Raw genomic sequence first — 15,319 nt, forward strand, 5'->3', positions numbered from 1 at the left:
ATCCCTTGCCTCAAGGACAGGGACAGGCTGGGAATTTGGGTCTTCCTTGCCCTGTCCCATGCTGTGGCTGCAGGCAGGCTCCTGTGAGCTCCCTCCTTCCCAGGTATCCGTCTCCTGTTGCAAACCATCCAGCTCAACAAAACTTCTTGTGTACAAAAGCCAGAGAAACTCCTTTGCAGGAGCCCGAGGCAGCTGCGCATCGCTGCTGAACCTCTGCCACATGCCATGCAGCATCTAACCCAGGGCCCGAAAGTGCCTGGTGTCAAAGTCTGTCACTTCTGCTCGTGAATTGCTAAACACATCCTCTCCGCTGCAGGCTCACGGCACGCTATGGCCAGGGGACTCTGCTCCTCCAGCTCCGTCGGGAAGAAGCAGGAAGAAATCATAGCTGGAATAGTTTTTATTAAGCAAATTAATAGGTTGGGAAAAAAAACAGCCGCGGTGTGGGCACGCTTTCTTCTCGCCTCCTGCAGAAGCAGGGGCTGGACGCTGAGGCAGGGAGCTGAGCATGTGATGAGTGCCCGACCGCGCATCCCCTCTCCGCTCCCCATCGCCTTCGCTTTCTCTGCTGGGGGGCAAGCTGCGGGGTGGGGGGCAAGGTCTGGGGCTGGCACACTTACAGCCCCCGATGAGCCTCCGGCTCCAGTGCAGCAGCTGAAACAGTGCTGTAATACTGGTGTGGGTGCCCAGAGCCCTGCCGGAGCCCGACGCTGCCAGCCCCCAGGGATGCGGGAGCCTCGGGGAGGGGCGGAGGCAGCCCGGACCGCCGCCGGGGCGATGCAATGGAGCCAGCGGCTCCCGAGCGGCCGCTGCCCTCCCGGTGGGGGGGGGGACGGGGGGCGAGGAAGAGGCTCCCGTCGGTCAGGGATGCTCCCGGTGCGAGCAGCCGCGGGGGAACACACCGCACACCCCTGCCTCCATCCCCCGGGGCGCCGTAAAGGGAGGAGAAACGGCGGAGCAGTGGCGAAAACCTCCTTAAAACGTCCCGGCTCTGCCGCGGCCCGGTGGGATCCCTCCAGCAGCGGGGATCGACCTTGCGGCGCGGCCACCGGGAATGAAGCCCGGCGGGGGGAACCGGGAGCGCTTCTCTGTCCCCCTGCGGGGGCTGGGGAGCCCGCGGGTCGGGGGGCTGCCGGGCCCAGGGTTTGGGAAGGGGGAGGACAGGCCGGGGCGAGGGCGCCGATGCGGTGCGCGGTCGCGCTGCTCCGCGCCCAGGTGTCCGCGGCCGCGGCAGGGAGGCAGCTGCCGGCGCCGCACGCCCCGTGGCTCCGCTGGGGAGGATCCACTGGCCAGTACGTACCTCTCTGCACTTGCCCCGGCCCCCCCTGGGGATCCCCTCTGGGCAGCCTGAGCAGGACACCCCCCGTCTCAGTCCTGCCGGGGGCGGGGGGGGCGGCTCTGCCACCCCCCCAGCTTTGGGCTGGGGTGTGTGCGGGGGTGTCCTGCCCCTCCGGGCTGCGGCAGCCCGGGCGGGGTCCGCTGCGTGGGGCGGGACACGCCGCTTTCCGCCCCTCCCCGCGGACTCGGGGTGGAAGTGACACGGAAAGTCCCCCGGCGCCGCGGGGCAGCAGCTCCCTTTGTGAAGCTCTGCAGGAGCCGAGGCGACAACCCGGACAGGTTGCTGCAGTCTCATTAGTGGTACAGATATGCGTGTGTTTAAATAATTTTTTGAGGAAGAGGGATGTAATTAGCATCCCCACGTTCCCTTTTAATTGCTGCCAAATAGGAAAGCTACTGAATGTGACAGAGGCTCAGCAGTGGGCTCTGGATCGCCTCCCGAGAGCGTCTTCACCCCCGGGGGTGCTTTATGGTCCCCCATGGGAAACTGCATCCTCGTAAAAAGAAGGGTGCGCGGAGGAAGTAAGCCCCCAACAAGCAAAAAGCCGCTTCTTGGAAATCTTAGCCCTATCAGGGGGATGTCACCAGAGTAAGGGCACTTTTTTTTTTTTTTTTTTAATAAGTAAATAAAGCTGTCACCTCTCAGGAGCCACCTCCCGGGCTGCTCCTCGGTTCCGGCACAGCTCTGCCCCTTGTCTCAAAAGGAGCGTCCCGGGAGGTGCCGTGTCCTTGCAGCAGCCCTGGCTGCCTCTGCCCGGGAGTTCCCTGGAAAGGGAGAGTTTCGCCGGGCGTGGGAGGGCACAGCCGGGCGGCGGACAGGCGCTGCCGCCCGCCTGCTTTGCCGGTGGCCCCCGGCCCGCCCGCCCGCAGCCCGCTGCTCGGCCGGTTTGCGCATAAGCGCAGAGGATTGCGGAAAGCCACGCTTCGGAGCGGGAGCAGCTCCAAAAGCGTTATCCCCCCTGCCCCCTGCCCCCTCCCCCGAAAAGGCCCGAGCCGCTGTGCTGCCCAGACGCCGGGCCGTTTATTTAATCGAAGCATCCCTGGGCAGGAGCAGCCGGGACAGGAGCCTCGCTCGGTCCCGGGGGCGGCATCACCTGCGCGGCGGCGGCGCGGGTGCGGAGGGAACCGCTGTCGGGCCGGACCTCGCCCGGGAGGCGGTGGGCAGTGCTCCCCCCTGCCCTGCTCGGCTCCCCGCGGAGCCCGGACCCCTGTGCCTGTCCCTGGCAGCTGCCGTTGCTGCGAGCAGAGATCGAGGAGCAAGTGGATGTACGAGAAAGTTTGAGACAAACTTCCCCGCATTTAGTCTCTTCTCTGCGTTCTTGGTTTGTTTTCGAGGAAGCCAAGCGCTTATTTTGGTCGCCTTGTTTAGGTAATTTCGTATAAATCCCTCATCCTCTTCCACGCCTTTATTTATAATATTAGTTAGACATACGCAACAAATAATAAGAAACTGAATCAATCTTTGTGATTTTGGCCACCAAAAGAAACAAAAGGAAGGTGTTCAGACCTTGACAATTCTCAAGAATGAGAAAATCGTCGTCGCCTCTCAGTGTGACGTTTCTGAGCAGAAAGAAAATCTGGTTTCTGAGGTTATGATAAAAATGACCAACGTTGCTACACTACAGGGTCTCTTTGGAAGGAAGAAGAGCTGATCCGAAACCTGGGAAGCTCGACGTCTCCCTTCCTCGTTTCTTTCTAAATCCATCTTGTCCCTTTAATACAAATGAACTTTAAGCTCCCCCTGTCTTTTATTATTTAGATTCCTAGTCTTAATGACGCCAGGAGCAGCGCAAGCACACTCGCTAATAATCGTCGCGAACTGCATTTCAAAGAAACATCCCTGGAAGAAAAACACCGTCGTTTAAAAAAAATAAATAGAGACTCCACCAAAAATGATAATGCGGAGTCCCTGATGATGATGGGCTCAATGCAACTGCTGCAGATCAGCACCTGCGTGCTAGATAAGGCAGATAACACCTCCAACAGTTACTTCCAGCACCCCTAGCCTCCTCGGGTTTATTTTTAGATCATTCTCTCAGTCGGATAGAGGGGGTTTTGTGGTTATGGGTTGCCTTTTTTTTTTTTTAATTATTCTTCTTGTTATTTTTCTACCCCGATCTTTAGGAAAAAAAAGCGAGGCAAGTGAGAACTGGTTTAAATCTTGAGACATGGGTCTATCTGCGGCCTTTAATAACAGCTCTCAGGCGGCTCGTCCCCGGGCACTGAGATAGCCGAGATCTCCGCAGCCAGCACTGTCCAGGGTCATCTTTTGTCCCTGCCACAATAAACAAACACTTGCTCCTCTCATGTAAATGAGCAGTGATCCGGATGCACCTTAAAAACACTGAGAGAAGTCGTTGCTTTTGAAAACGATGTTCATTTTGTCTGACACCCATAACTGCATAGATCAAATGGCTGCAGAAAGGTAGCAATTTGGCAGGGAAGTATTTTCTAAGCTTAGATGAAAGTGCGCTCACGGCGTCCGAAAATGCCTGTCTCACCTCCCACCTGCTTCCCCAGCCCCAAGTTTGCACGAAAAGACTAGACAGGCGGGATTTTCGTTAAAAAAAAAAAACAAAAAAAACCCAAAAAAACCCCAAAAAAACAATAATGATGCAAGGAACCGGTGGCATAATTCACACAGCCCCTAATCGGGGACGCTGAATCAGTGCTGCTTTACCTACCAGGGTTTCAGCACAACTGCAATAATCTTGTCGGATAATTAAGCAAATTATACCTTAAACATTGGTAGCTTACAAGTTGTTATCAGTAATTCAAACTCTTGACAATTATGCAAATTGAGCTCAGGCTGGCGCTCGGACTTTCTCGCTTTTGCAAAGAGAACTTTTTCCGAATTTATTCCGCCCAGAAGCCGCCGGACCCACCGAGCGCGGGGGCACCGGCGCTGCGCCTCCCCACGCCGATTTCAGCACGCGGGGGGGGGGACCCGACACTGCCAACCCCCCCCCCCCCCCAAAAAAAGCCAACACGTGGTGGGGCTTTTGGGGGCAGCCTCTTCGCAGGGGGAGTGGAGGGGATATCCACGCGTGACCCTTTCCCCGTGGGGCAGGACTGCCCTCCCCGCGTCCTGGACGCTGAGGAGGGGGGTCCAGCTCCGCGCTGCCTCCCCACCCCTCCGCGGGTGCGGAGCGTAGCGCGGAAGGAGTGGCTTGAGGCTGTGCGCTCCCTCCTGAGTGGCTGGCGGCCGCGGCTCCCAAGCCATCCCTGGGGAGGAGTTATGATAATCCTATTGCCATTAAGGGCGTCTGGGCAGGGAAAAAAATCCGAGTGACCATAAGCGCGGAGGTTTAGTCCGTCATCTGCCTTCATGCCTGCCAACTGAGCTCCGTCCGGGGGGCAGCTCCTCTTCCCCAGTGCCGACGTGGATTTACCGCCCGTGGGGGGGGGCTGAGCTCTCGTCTGTTTTCGGCACCACTCACCTGGTTTGGACGCTGGACGCCATGTTGTGGAAACTAGCAGATAATGTCAAGTACGAAGAGGACTGCGAGGTGAGAAGCGCGGGGAGGGGTCGGGAGTGGGGAAGGGGGGGTCCGGCGTGGGGCAGCGCGGAGCTCCGCCGCCCCCCCGAGCCGCGCTGCCCTCCCTCCCCGCTCGCTTCCACCCGCCGCCTGGCTCTCCTGCCTCCCCGCCGGGCGGGATTTAGCCCTTCCCGAAGAACCCCGGGTTGCTTTTTTTTTTTTTTTTTTTTTTCCTTTGGAGGTGCGAATTTTATTTTTTTTTCCCTCGAGTCTTTTCAACTCTTAAATAAGACGGAGTGAAAGCCGCGGCTGGGAGAAACGAGCTCGCATCCCGCGTCCGCCACCCTCCCGGTGGAGCAGCGCCTTACGGGAGCGGGGCAGGAGAAGCAAGAGCCGGGGCCGAAGGCAGAAGCGGGCAGCCCCCCGCCCGCCGGCGGAGCGCGGTGCCGGCTGCCCCAGCCTGTCGGACCGGTCCGGGCTGTGAGGCGCCGAGCGGCGCCGGCCCCGCTCCGGGTGGGAGAGGGCCGGGAGATGCGGCGGAGCCGGCCGGCCGCAGGTAGCAGCTGCTGCGGGGATGAGCCGGGCTCCCGCCCCGAATGGCCGTTCCCCCCCCCCCCCCGCCTCCGCGGGAGTGTCTCCCACCCCCCGTGCGGTGCTCCCGGGTTTTGATCTCTCCGAAAGAGGCTGTGTCCGTCCGCCCCCCCTGTTCCCCGGCTCCATTAGTCGCGGTCCGCCTGCTTGGCTCCTACAGATTAGCTGCAGTCCGCGCTTCACGCTCCATTGGGACCCCATTCACCTCTTATTAACTAGCCCTGTTATTTTAATGACCGTGAAGCCAGAAGCTGCTAAATCCCTGGATCAGCTCAATGTAGACATTTAAGCTTTGATTGCTGAGATTTGAAATCGGGGGAGAAGCAGAGATGGGACGGCTGGAGGGAGGAACGCCGTCCTTCCCTGCCGCGCCAGCAGTCGTCGGGCGACAGCGGTGCTTCCCGGAGGGTTCCCGGGGCCCCGGGGGGGTGGGAAGGATGGGGTCCCGGGGGCCTCCGGCCTCTTCTGCCCAGGGCCTTTCTCTCCAAGGGTAGGGGGTCTGCAGCCCCCTGCCTCGGAGTCTCCTCCCCCGCCGGGGCAGCGCGGCGGAAATCGGGCTGGGTCATTGAGTTGAACTTTTTTTTTTTTTCTTAATTGAATGATTCTTCCAAGGACCTACACAAGCCTGAGGGTTAGGCTGTTGTAGCGATGAGGAGAGCAGTGAGAACTGGTTTGTGGTCTCTTCCCGGGGAGCGGGGGTGCTTTCTCACGCGAAATGCCTTAAAAAGGGAAGACTCCCCGGGCAGGAGCAGGGCAGCTCTCCCTCTCCCTTCCCTCTTCCCCAGTGCCAGCCAGTGCCCGCAGCCCCGAGCGGCCGCCGCCCGGCGTGTCCCCCCGGGCTGCCGCCGCTGCCCTCCAGCCCCCCGATGACGGCCGCCTCCCTTCTCCCCCCTCCTCTGTGCTTTCCAGGACCGCCACGATGGGAGCAGCAACGGGAACCCGCGTCTCCCCCACCTCTCGGCGGTCAGCCAGCACCTGTACAGCCCGGCACCGCCGCTCTCCCACTCGGGCGCCTCCGACTTCCAGCCCCCCTACTTCCCTCCTCCGTACCAGCCGCTGCCTTACTCCCAGTCCAGCGACCCCTACTCTCACCTCGGGGACCCCTTCTCCATCAACCCCCTCCACCAGCCGCCGCCGCCACCCCCCAGCCAGCAGCAGAGCGCTTGGCCCAACCGGCAGAGCCAGGACCCGGCCGGGCTCGCCCCCCACGGCCGCCCCGGCCTCGTCCCCCACCTCTCGGCGCTGGAGAGCGGCTCGGCCGGCGGCCGCAGGGAAACGTACCGGCGTTCCGAGCTCCTCCTGCCCCACGGCCACGGGCTGGACGCCTCGGCGCTGGCCGATAACCTGGGCCTGCACGACATGGCCCACCAGATGGAGGAGGTGCAGGTAAAACCCCCGAACCCTCCGCCCCCCCCCCCCCCCCCCCCCTTCCACCCCGGGGTCGCCCCGCACATCGTGGGAGGCGGGCGGGACGGGCGCTCCGCGGCCGGCAGAGGTGCCCCAGCGCTCCGCTGTGGGGCCAGGCACCGTCCCCTTCGGCACATCCCAGCTTTACTTGCCCCATCCCCGTCCTTGGAGCGAAACCCGCCTTTTTTTCGCCTTTTGCCCTTAAGATGGGGGCGGGTGGGGAGGGGGGTGGGTTTCCCAAAAGCCCCCGTCTCCTTGCTTTTCAGCTTTTCAAGATGGGAAACTTTCTCCCCTTTCTCTTTCCAGAATGTGGAAGATCAACACTTATTAATGCATGACCAGACAGTCATTAGAAAAGGTCAGTAAAGTGGCACTGCAGTTTACTTTCCCTTGTCAATAGTTAAAGTTTAATGACGCACCGGTGAATTGACGCCTTATTATCTCTTTAAAAGACTGATCCTTTTGGATCGAGAGGGCGATGGGGCTTTTATTACGCTCTTTCCGCCGCTGGATTTTTCTAACGCCATCCGAGGGGAAAGCGGCGGCGGGGACAAACCCCCGGGGCTGCCCCGGTCCGGCGGCGGCGAGCCCGCGTGAGAGGAGCCTCCGGGGGACACTGGCCGTCCCCACACGGACGGGTCCCTGTTCTTGTGTGGCTTTAATCGAAACCAGGATCTTGGACCGAGTTTAATGCTGTCCTGGGATACGTGTATGTAAAGTGACAGGGGCTGTTTTTTTCGGTTTTGTGTTTGTTTGATTTGATTGGGTTTTTCTGTCTTTGAGTACTCGGAACAACAGTTTGGCTTTTTGTTTTGTGGTTTGGTTTTTGTTGTGTGGGGGTTTTTTTCTCTTTTTTTTTCTTTTTTTTTATTTCGTGCAACTTCTTAACAAGTTTTGAAGGAGTGAGTTCGCTGGCATAAGCCTGCTCGGCTTTATCTTAATCGAAATCGTTTTGTAGATGAGGTTTTAAGGAAGGAGAAAGACGTATTGACTCAATTTACAGTAATTTAGTTTTTTTTTTTCCCCTGCTTTTGTTTTTAAACAAATTTGTTAAAAAAAAAAAAATCAGTGGAAGTTTCCTCTGAAGACTTCAAACAAATACCTAACTGAGGAAAAGCAGAAGTGTTTGTCAGAGCGCTGATTGCTGCGTTTAGCTCATGGGAGAATAATTTCGCTGTCAGATGCACCACTGAAAAATCTTTCCCCCTCCGGGGAAGAGGGGTCGACCTCGGCTCTTTAACCCTTTCCGATCGGTGCTGTGAGCCAGCAGCACACCACTGGGGGTTAACTGGGTGGATTCGCAAGAGGATGGAAAAGCTGGATCTGTGGTTTTCTCCTCGCAAAGCCTTTGTTGTCCCTGTTCACCTAATGCTGAAGTCATTAACGAGCAACGTTTTACTTTCAGTTCTCTTCTGGGCTGCATCCCTCTCTCTGTTGTAGCGTCTGTTATGAATTTGTTAGGATTAACTTCCAAAGGTAGTTTCTTAAATCCGCGTGTGCGAGGTGGAAGATGTACCCCCAGCAGGAGCTGGGAGGCTTCCCCCTGCCCTGGCTTAGAAAGAGTTTTTGGCAGGAGCTGAAGGATGCTAATTGCGAGTCCATAGTTGTATCGGGCTTTTTATAAGCGTGGATTTGCTAACTTGCATCATGCTGCTTCAGAGATGTGGGGTCTGTGCGTTTTTAAAAGCTATTCTTAGTTGTGTTCGGCAGCTCCTTGGAATTGAGCGTGGCAAAATAGGGCTGTTCGGGAATAGTTGTGGGGAGCTTTCGGTCGCAGCCGCGCTCCGTGCTGCAGATAGATGCTGGGGATACGGGGGTCGAGGGTGTGAGCTGAGCGTTTAACACCAAACGAAATCCTGTCTCCTGGTCTCTTTTTGTAGAAAGAAAATTCACTTGCCACTTCCTACTTATTTTCCCTTTTTATGAAATACCTGCTTTCCCCCCTCCTCCCGCAGGTCCCATTTCCTTAACAAAAAACAGTGCTTTGAGTCTCCCCTGCCAAAAGGATGGACTAATTGGAGTGGTCATAAACCCCAACGAAGTATTCTGTTCGGTTCCGGGGAGACTTTCCCTCCTGAGCTCCACGTCGAAATACAAAGTGACAGTAGCAGAGGTGCAGAGAAGGCTCTCGCCCCCCGAGTGTCTCAATGCCTCTTTGCTAGGAGGAGTACTCAGAAGGTAGGCTGCGACTCCCCTCACAACCATCCCCGTCGTGTCTATTGTTTGTGAGTTTTCTCCCCCCCGCCTCCCGCCCCGTGTTTGTGTGTGTTTGAGCAGCCAGCTTGGCACAACGAGGAGCTAAGATAAGAATTAGCAGATTTCTGATTTTTAAGAAGACAAACAACACTGAATCCTAATAGGCTTTGGAAATAAAACTTCTTTGCACTTCTGCTACTTCTCGACAAGTGCTATTAACAGCTCTGACAGCAATTATTCTCTGTTTAAAGTTGGATTTTTGTCTCAAATACGGCTCATGGAGATTTCTTATTCCTATGGCAAACTGTTTCCCCATGGAATGATTTTTGGATTAAAGCTCGTGGTCTCGATTAATCATTACAAGGACACTTTACGTCCTTTTTTGCATACACTGAGTTCGGCTTGTGACCATTCTACAGCCGTTGGTTTCGATGGTGCAGTTTGAAACATTTTGATTTTGACCTCTGCTGTGTTTCATCCTGGCTGGTTTGTAGTAGAGCATTGAAAAAGTAGGTCACTTAAAAAGAGCCTGTTTTTTATCTTCCCCCTAGTAGAACCCTATTGAATGTCAGTAACTGGAATTTCTCATCTTTAAAAAGAAGTGTTCTCTGAAGATAAATAAGGCCTCTCTTTTTTTTTTTATTTTTTTTTTTAAATTTTCTCTAATTACAGAGCCAAATCTAAAAATGGTGGGAGATCATTAAGGGAAAAACTGGATAAAATTGGTTTGAATCTTCCTGCTGGTAGAAGGAAAGCTGCAAATGTGACACTATTGACATCTTTGGTGGAAGGTCAGTTTTGAATGTGTCTTAAAAATAAACTTTTCTCCCCTTGTGTACAGCTTTTATCCTCTAGGCAAAGCATGGAAAGGCTAGAAAGCCAAAGAACATAATAGTTTTTATTTATTTATAGTGAGCTTGATAGGGACATTGCAGCAACTAACAGCTGTGTTGTATTTGAGGGGTTCCTTTCGTCTTCTTTCAAATCTAGCCACTAAGCCCTTGGCCTCGGAGCCCTGCTCACATGAACCCAGCTAATACTCCTCTTCCTCACGGGCTGCATCTCAGGGATGCAGTAACTCCTCCATGCCAAGATGTTCAAAATATGTTTGTCCTGTCTCTGTTTCTTGAGGGGTGTGGGTTGTCTCGTTTTGTTACGGGTGTGTGCAGGGACAAGCAGAGAAGGCAAAAGGGGTGAAACTCATCACATTAGTGGGTTTGGTTCCTTATTGGGAAACTTTAAAAGTCTGAGGCAGCTGACTCCAATGCCTGGCCCTACCTCAGCGGTATCCTCAGAAGCTTTTCTAATAAACAAGCGTGTAAAGTGAGATTTATAGCTTTTGACTTCCTGATAGGAAACTGGAGCCCCTTTAATCGGTAACATGTTATGTGGTCCCTCTATCAGTTAAGCTGACTGGAAGGGGATGAGTGTGTGTGTGTGTGTATATATGTATGTGTATGGTGATGCTTTGTGTTTCTGTTTAAAGCAGCTCCTGGTAGAGGCACAATTTAATAGGAGTAGAAACAGCAATTGAAAAGTGAAAAATGATCCAACAGTACCTTACTGCTATTTCACTTCTACTTCAGCTCAAATAACACAGCCACTTCCATTAAAAACCTTTCTTTGGAAGTTGGATTTAAGAGCGCTTATGTGTGTGCACATGCACACATGTACGTTACAGGTAACACACTGATCATGCCAATCCATTTTTTTTAAGCCTGAACAAATTGCCTTAATGAAAAAAGTGGCCTAGTTATACACCTTGTGTTTTTATTTTCTATATGAAAATGCTTATTAGAAAGGTGAAAATACACTGAACTGGTAAACCTTATATTATGTGAGTAGAATTTGGTTGGCGGGTTTTTTAAATATCAATGGACAATTTGATCTAGACTGAATTCTAGTCTTTGCTGCACAGTTCATCTGGATAGAGACAGGAGTTTTTCTTTCTAGTATAAAGGCAAGAAAATTATTGTAGCAGTCACCATGTAGGTATTGTTGTTGGGTTTTTTTCTTGATGCAAACTCACAAAGAAACACTGATCTATTAGAAAATAGTAATCAAGGTATAGTGGTAACATAGCAGTGTCCCTTTCTAAAACAGGAATACACTTCAAAAATTCACAGCACTTTCCTTGATTTCCCTGATCTCTTTATAATAAATAGATGTTACTACATGTAATAAGCATTCCCTTCTACCCACACCAGGTGAAGCTGTACATCTTGCTCGTGACTTTGGTTATGTATGTGAGACAGAGTTTCCTTCCAAAGCAGTGGCCGAATATTTAACTAGACCGCACATGGGCCGCAATGAAATGGCCAACAGGAAGAACATGCTTCTTGCTGCAAAGTAAGTTTTGGGCTTGGATTTTTTTTTTTCTTCTCCTTTTTAAAGATCCTTTTGTCTGACCATGAATATCTGTCACTGGACAGTTTGGTATGTTTTCATGTGTAATTTTAATCAGGGAGATGAAACTTTTTTAAAATTTTATTTGGTTTTGGTTTGAATTCAACTATAGCAGCAGTTATTTTAGTCTGAACCAGTAGTGGTAACAGCCTTATACGATACCTCTAAAGCAGTTTGGACCAGTTCCGTTGTTTTAACCATAGTAAAAACTTCAGAAAAAATCCTATACTGGCACAGCTATATCTCTAAAAAAAGATGTCCCTAGGACTGACAGGGTTGAGGACCTGGAGGGCAGGTGTGGCCCAGGAATGTGAACCAGTGTCTGGACTGGGAGCAGGAGATGGTTCACCCACCTCTGTGTGGGTGCAGCCCAGAGGGGTATCTCCTAGGAGACTTACTGCTGGGGATGCTGGGTGCAAGGGAAGCTCAGCCACTATGTCTGTCCTCCTAACTGCTTTTGGCAATAGCAGCACACGTTTCCCCCACGGGACACTAGGAGTCAAGAACTGTGGATAGTCCCTTTTCACTATTACAGCTGAAGATTTTTATAGTTCAGTGAAAGCCAACCTTTGGTAGGTGTGAAAAGTCCCTGTACTTAACTAAATTCCCATTACAAACCTTGATGCACAGGAAAGGAAGGTTAAAAGAGAGAAGCTTTGTTACGGCTGTTCTGCAGACACTTGTACCTGTAAATAAACCACGTACTGAACGGGTCTGGGGTAGGAAATACCTGTGTTGAGTTATGCTTTCCTTAAACCAGTGGCTGGAGTCCTTGCTGTCACCTTACCCCTGCCCTGGCCTTCCCAGGCTGAGGTTTAACAAAGCCTTCTGTTCATGATCCATACTGGCCTGAGATGTTTTCTGGTTCGGGGTCGACGTAATTCCTTGCTTTTGAAAGCACCCTCACTCTGCAGGGGATCTGAGAAAACCCTGCTGAAACTGCTGAGAACAGTTGCCTTGACTTTGGGCTCAGATCAGGCAGGCAAAACACACCCTTGTTGCTGAATTAATCCTGAAAAAGACTTTATTTTACAAGAATGAATATCTTAGAATTTTAGACACATAGCGTCTCTCCTATAGCTCTAGAATTATGCTTTTTACTGAGCAGTACTCCTTCCGCTCCTCATTGTTGGTATTGTTATTTGTGCTAACAAGAGTCATCTTTTGGAAGACGTTTGTGATTCAGAAATTCTGATAAAGTGATATTCTGTTAAGATTGCTCAGCTCCTGTGAAATCCCATCATGGGGACAGATTTGCAAGCAACAAACAACATATGCTTGAGCATTATTAACCATTCACTTTTTGCCAGGCATATGTGTTAGTGTTTGCAGGATCAGGGCCTAGTGCTCCCTTAAAGAGGGCATATACATACAATAGCACAACTAAATTGAATCTTCTGTTCAGCTGCTTTAGTATTTCTAAGTAATTTAGCTGCAGCTGTAGAAGTTCTCATAGAAATTAGCCCTACATTTCCCCCACCCCCGCCTTAAAGTCTAGAGCAAATGATGTGCAGAGCCAGCCCAAATGTCAGAGGTGGAGAGATTTTCCAGAATGTGTATGTGGTTTTGTGACATAGATATTAACAGAAGGTTCATCAGAAAGTGGTGTTAAGAAATAGGCTTTAATTTTAGACACTGCTGCTGCTGGAGTAATGAATTTCTGAAAACTCTTAATTCCACATAACTGTCAAATATTTGATACAGACTCTTATTTTTATTTATTTGATTTTGCATAAATTCCCACCGTGGTGTAAAGTGTGATCACTTTCTGTCTTGCAGGCAGATTTGTAAGGAATTCACAGACCTCCTCACTCAGGACAGAACTCCTCTTGGAAACACGAGACCTAGTCCCATCTTGGACCCTGGCATCCAGGGCTGTTTGACTCATTTTAGCCTGATCACACATGGCTTTGGGAGTGCTGCCATCTGCGCTGCCATGACATCCGTCCAGAACTACCTAAATGAAGCATTAAAAATAGCAGACAAAACATACATGAACGCTGGCGACCAGAGCCCTGCAGAAACCAACAAAACCATTGATAAAATGGATAAGCACAGGAAGTAAAAGGAGAAAAAGGAGAGAAATCAGACTTTAAACTCGTCCTCCTAAACACAGACTGGGATTTTCTTGCCAGGGGGAACATAGAGATTTGGGTTCTTTACCCTTTTTTTTTTTTTTTTTTTTTTTTTTTTTTTTTTTAAGAAAGGAGGGGGAAAAAAGGAGGAAAAAAAAAATCACCTTATTGAGGATCTTCACTCCCTCTGGATCCATGAGACAAGTCTTTCTAAAAGCTGCAGTATCCCTTATCTGTGGAAGCAATTACCAGAAGATAAGTACTTGGTACAAGTGTATTGAAATCCTTTGCTGTAAAAGTGGTGCTATAAAGGGGTTTTGATGGAAATATACAAAGAGATATATTTAGATTTCTTTTCCACATCTAAGTATCTAGTGGTGACCAGCTTCATGTATAGTTTTTAAGATACAGGTTTTAGATGGAAACCTATTTGTTATCTGATACAATTTCAGGGTTTTATTCTCTCTAAATGCAACAGTAACAATAAAGCAGTATTAAACAATGGTATATAGATTTATGTACATTAAAATTTTTTATAAACACCTGAAAATAGTAAAATTATTCTGTGGTTTTGTTTTTTATTTTATTTTCAGATTACCATAGGAGAGTACTAAAATCCTGCTAGACTTAAAAGTTATCTGATGGCATTTGACATGCTTATTTTTATTGAAATATTCAGGCTTTTGAAAACTGCAGTAATGTTGGCTGCAGTGAATATAATCTTGATTATTTTTTTTAATAAGGAATAGTTCAAAATGAAAATGCTTTTAGAAAATTCACTTTCTGTGTCTAAGGATATTGCAGCTTTATTCACATATTTATATTGTGTTGTTTTTAAATTGGGGGGGAAACTTGAAAGAATAGGCACATAACTTTTTTTTTTTTTTTGCCTATTAAGGCCAAAAAATATTTCCAGGGAGGCTTTATGTGTATTAAGGGAAGCAGTGTGTTGAATGTAAATATTTATTTATGTGTAATTTAATCGGATTTGTAAATAATGGTGAACTTTTTAATACTTTTTTTTTTATAAATGGGTTTCAAATTTTAATTTTGGTAAGTATTTCAAAGGTAATGGGTAAGCTAAACATCTCTAGGTTTATGCACAGGTATGTTATACAGGGTATTTAAGACTTGGGGGTTTTTTTAAATATCTCGATTCTTGCCACTGAAGATTAAATCTAATCTGAGGTGTATGTTCACAAAGCAATAATTTTGTGCATCATTCACCTGGTAACTGACTAGACATGCAAAATGAGTGTGTGAGTTAGTGTGTATGTGAATAATGGAGGTTCTGAACTATCTTTACATATTTGTAAATGTTCCCGATATAATTCTGATGTATATGATAACCATATAATAAAAGTATTCTGGATAGAAGCATGGAATGTTTTGTTAACTGAAAACAGTTTTGTTTTCTTTCTATACTTTGGGAATGTGGGGTGAGTAGCACTAGAGGACATCATGTATTGAGTCATAATTGCAGCACTTTGTTCGGATTAACAGAACAGAAATATGAAGCTGTTTGCCAGTAAAACTAATGGTTTCAATTAAACACGTTATGTATATCCAAGAATCTCTTTTTTTCTTCCTAAGATGTCACTATCATGCTAGCTGCCTATTTAAATAGGCAGCTTAAACATGAACTGCAAGGCTTGTTCTAAATAAAAATCAATCCTACCAGCTTTGTCTTCTACTGAATCTGACTTTATTAGAATAATCTGTCTCTAACGACAAAGATTTGCAAAATCCTGGCACGTGAAATTTGATAGGTCTGCCATCTGGTTTCAGCCCAATTTTACTGATTTGGGGAAGCTTACAGCATTTTGC

The 15,319-nt window shown here is 49.9% G+C and overlaps 1 protein-coding gene across 1 annotated transcript; it reads left to right on the plus strand.

Annotated features, from left to right (window-relative positions):
* Positions 1-4,799: 4,799 nt before the first annotated feature.
* Positions 4,800-13,482, plus strand: TFAP2C (transcription factor AP-2 gamma). The gene is made up of 7 exons (XM_086474757.1): positions 4,800-4,847; positions 6,318-6,794; positions 7,122-7,173; positions 8,771-8,993; positions 9,684-9,802; positions 11,219-11,360; positions 13,197-13,482. The coding sequence occupies exons 1-7, from the start codon at positions 4,800-4,802 to the stop codon at positions 13,480-13,482; spliced, it is 1,347 nt and encodes a 448-aa protein (XP_086330883.1).
* The last annotated feature ends 1,837 nt before the right edge of the window (positions 13,483-15,319 follow it).

The sequence above is a fragment of the Leptosomus discolor genome, chromosome 17 (genome assembly GCF_034619465.1).
Source record: "Leptosomus discolor isolate bLepDis1 chromosome 17, bLepDis1.hap2, whole genome shotgun sequence".
In the NCBI taxonomy this organism is placed as follows: domain Eukaryota; kingdom Metazoa; phylum Chordata; class Aves; order Leptosomiformes; family Leptosomidae; genus Leptosomus; species Leptosomus discolor.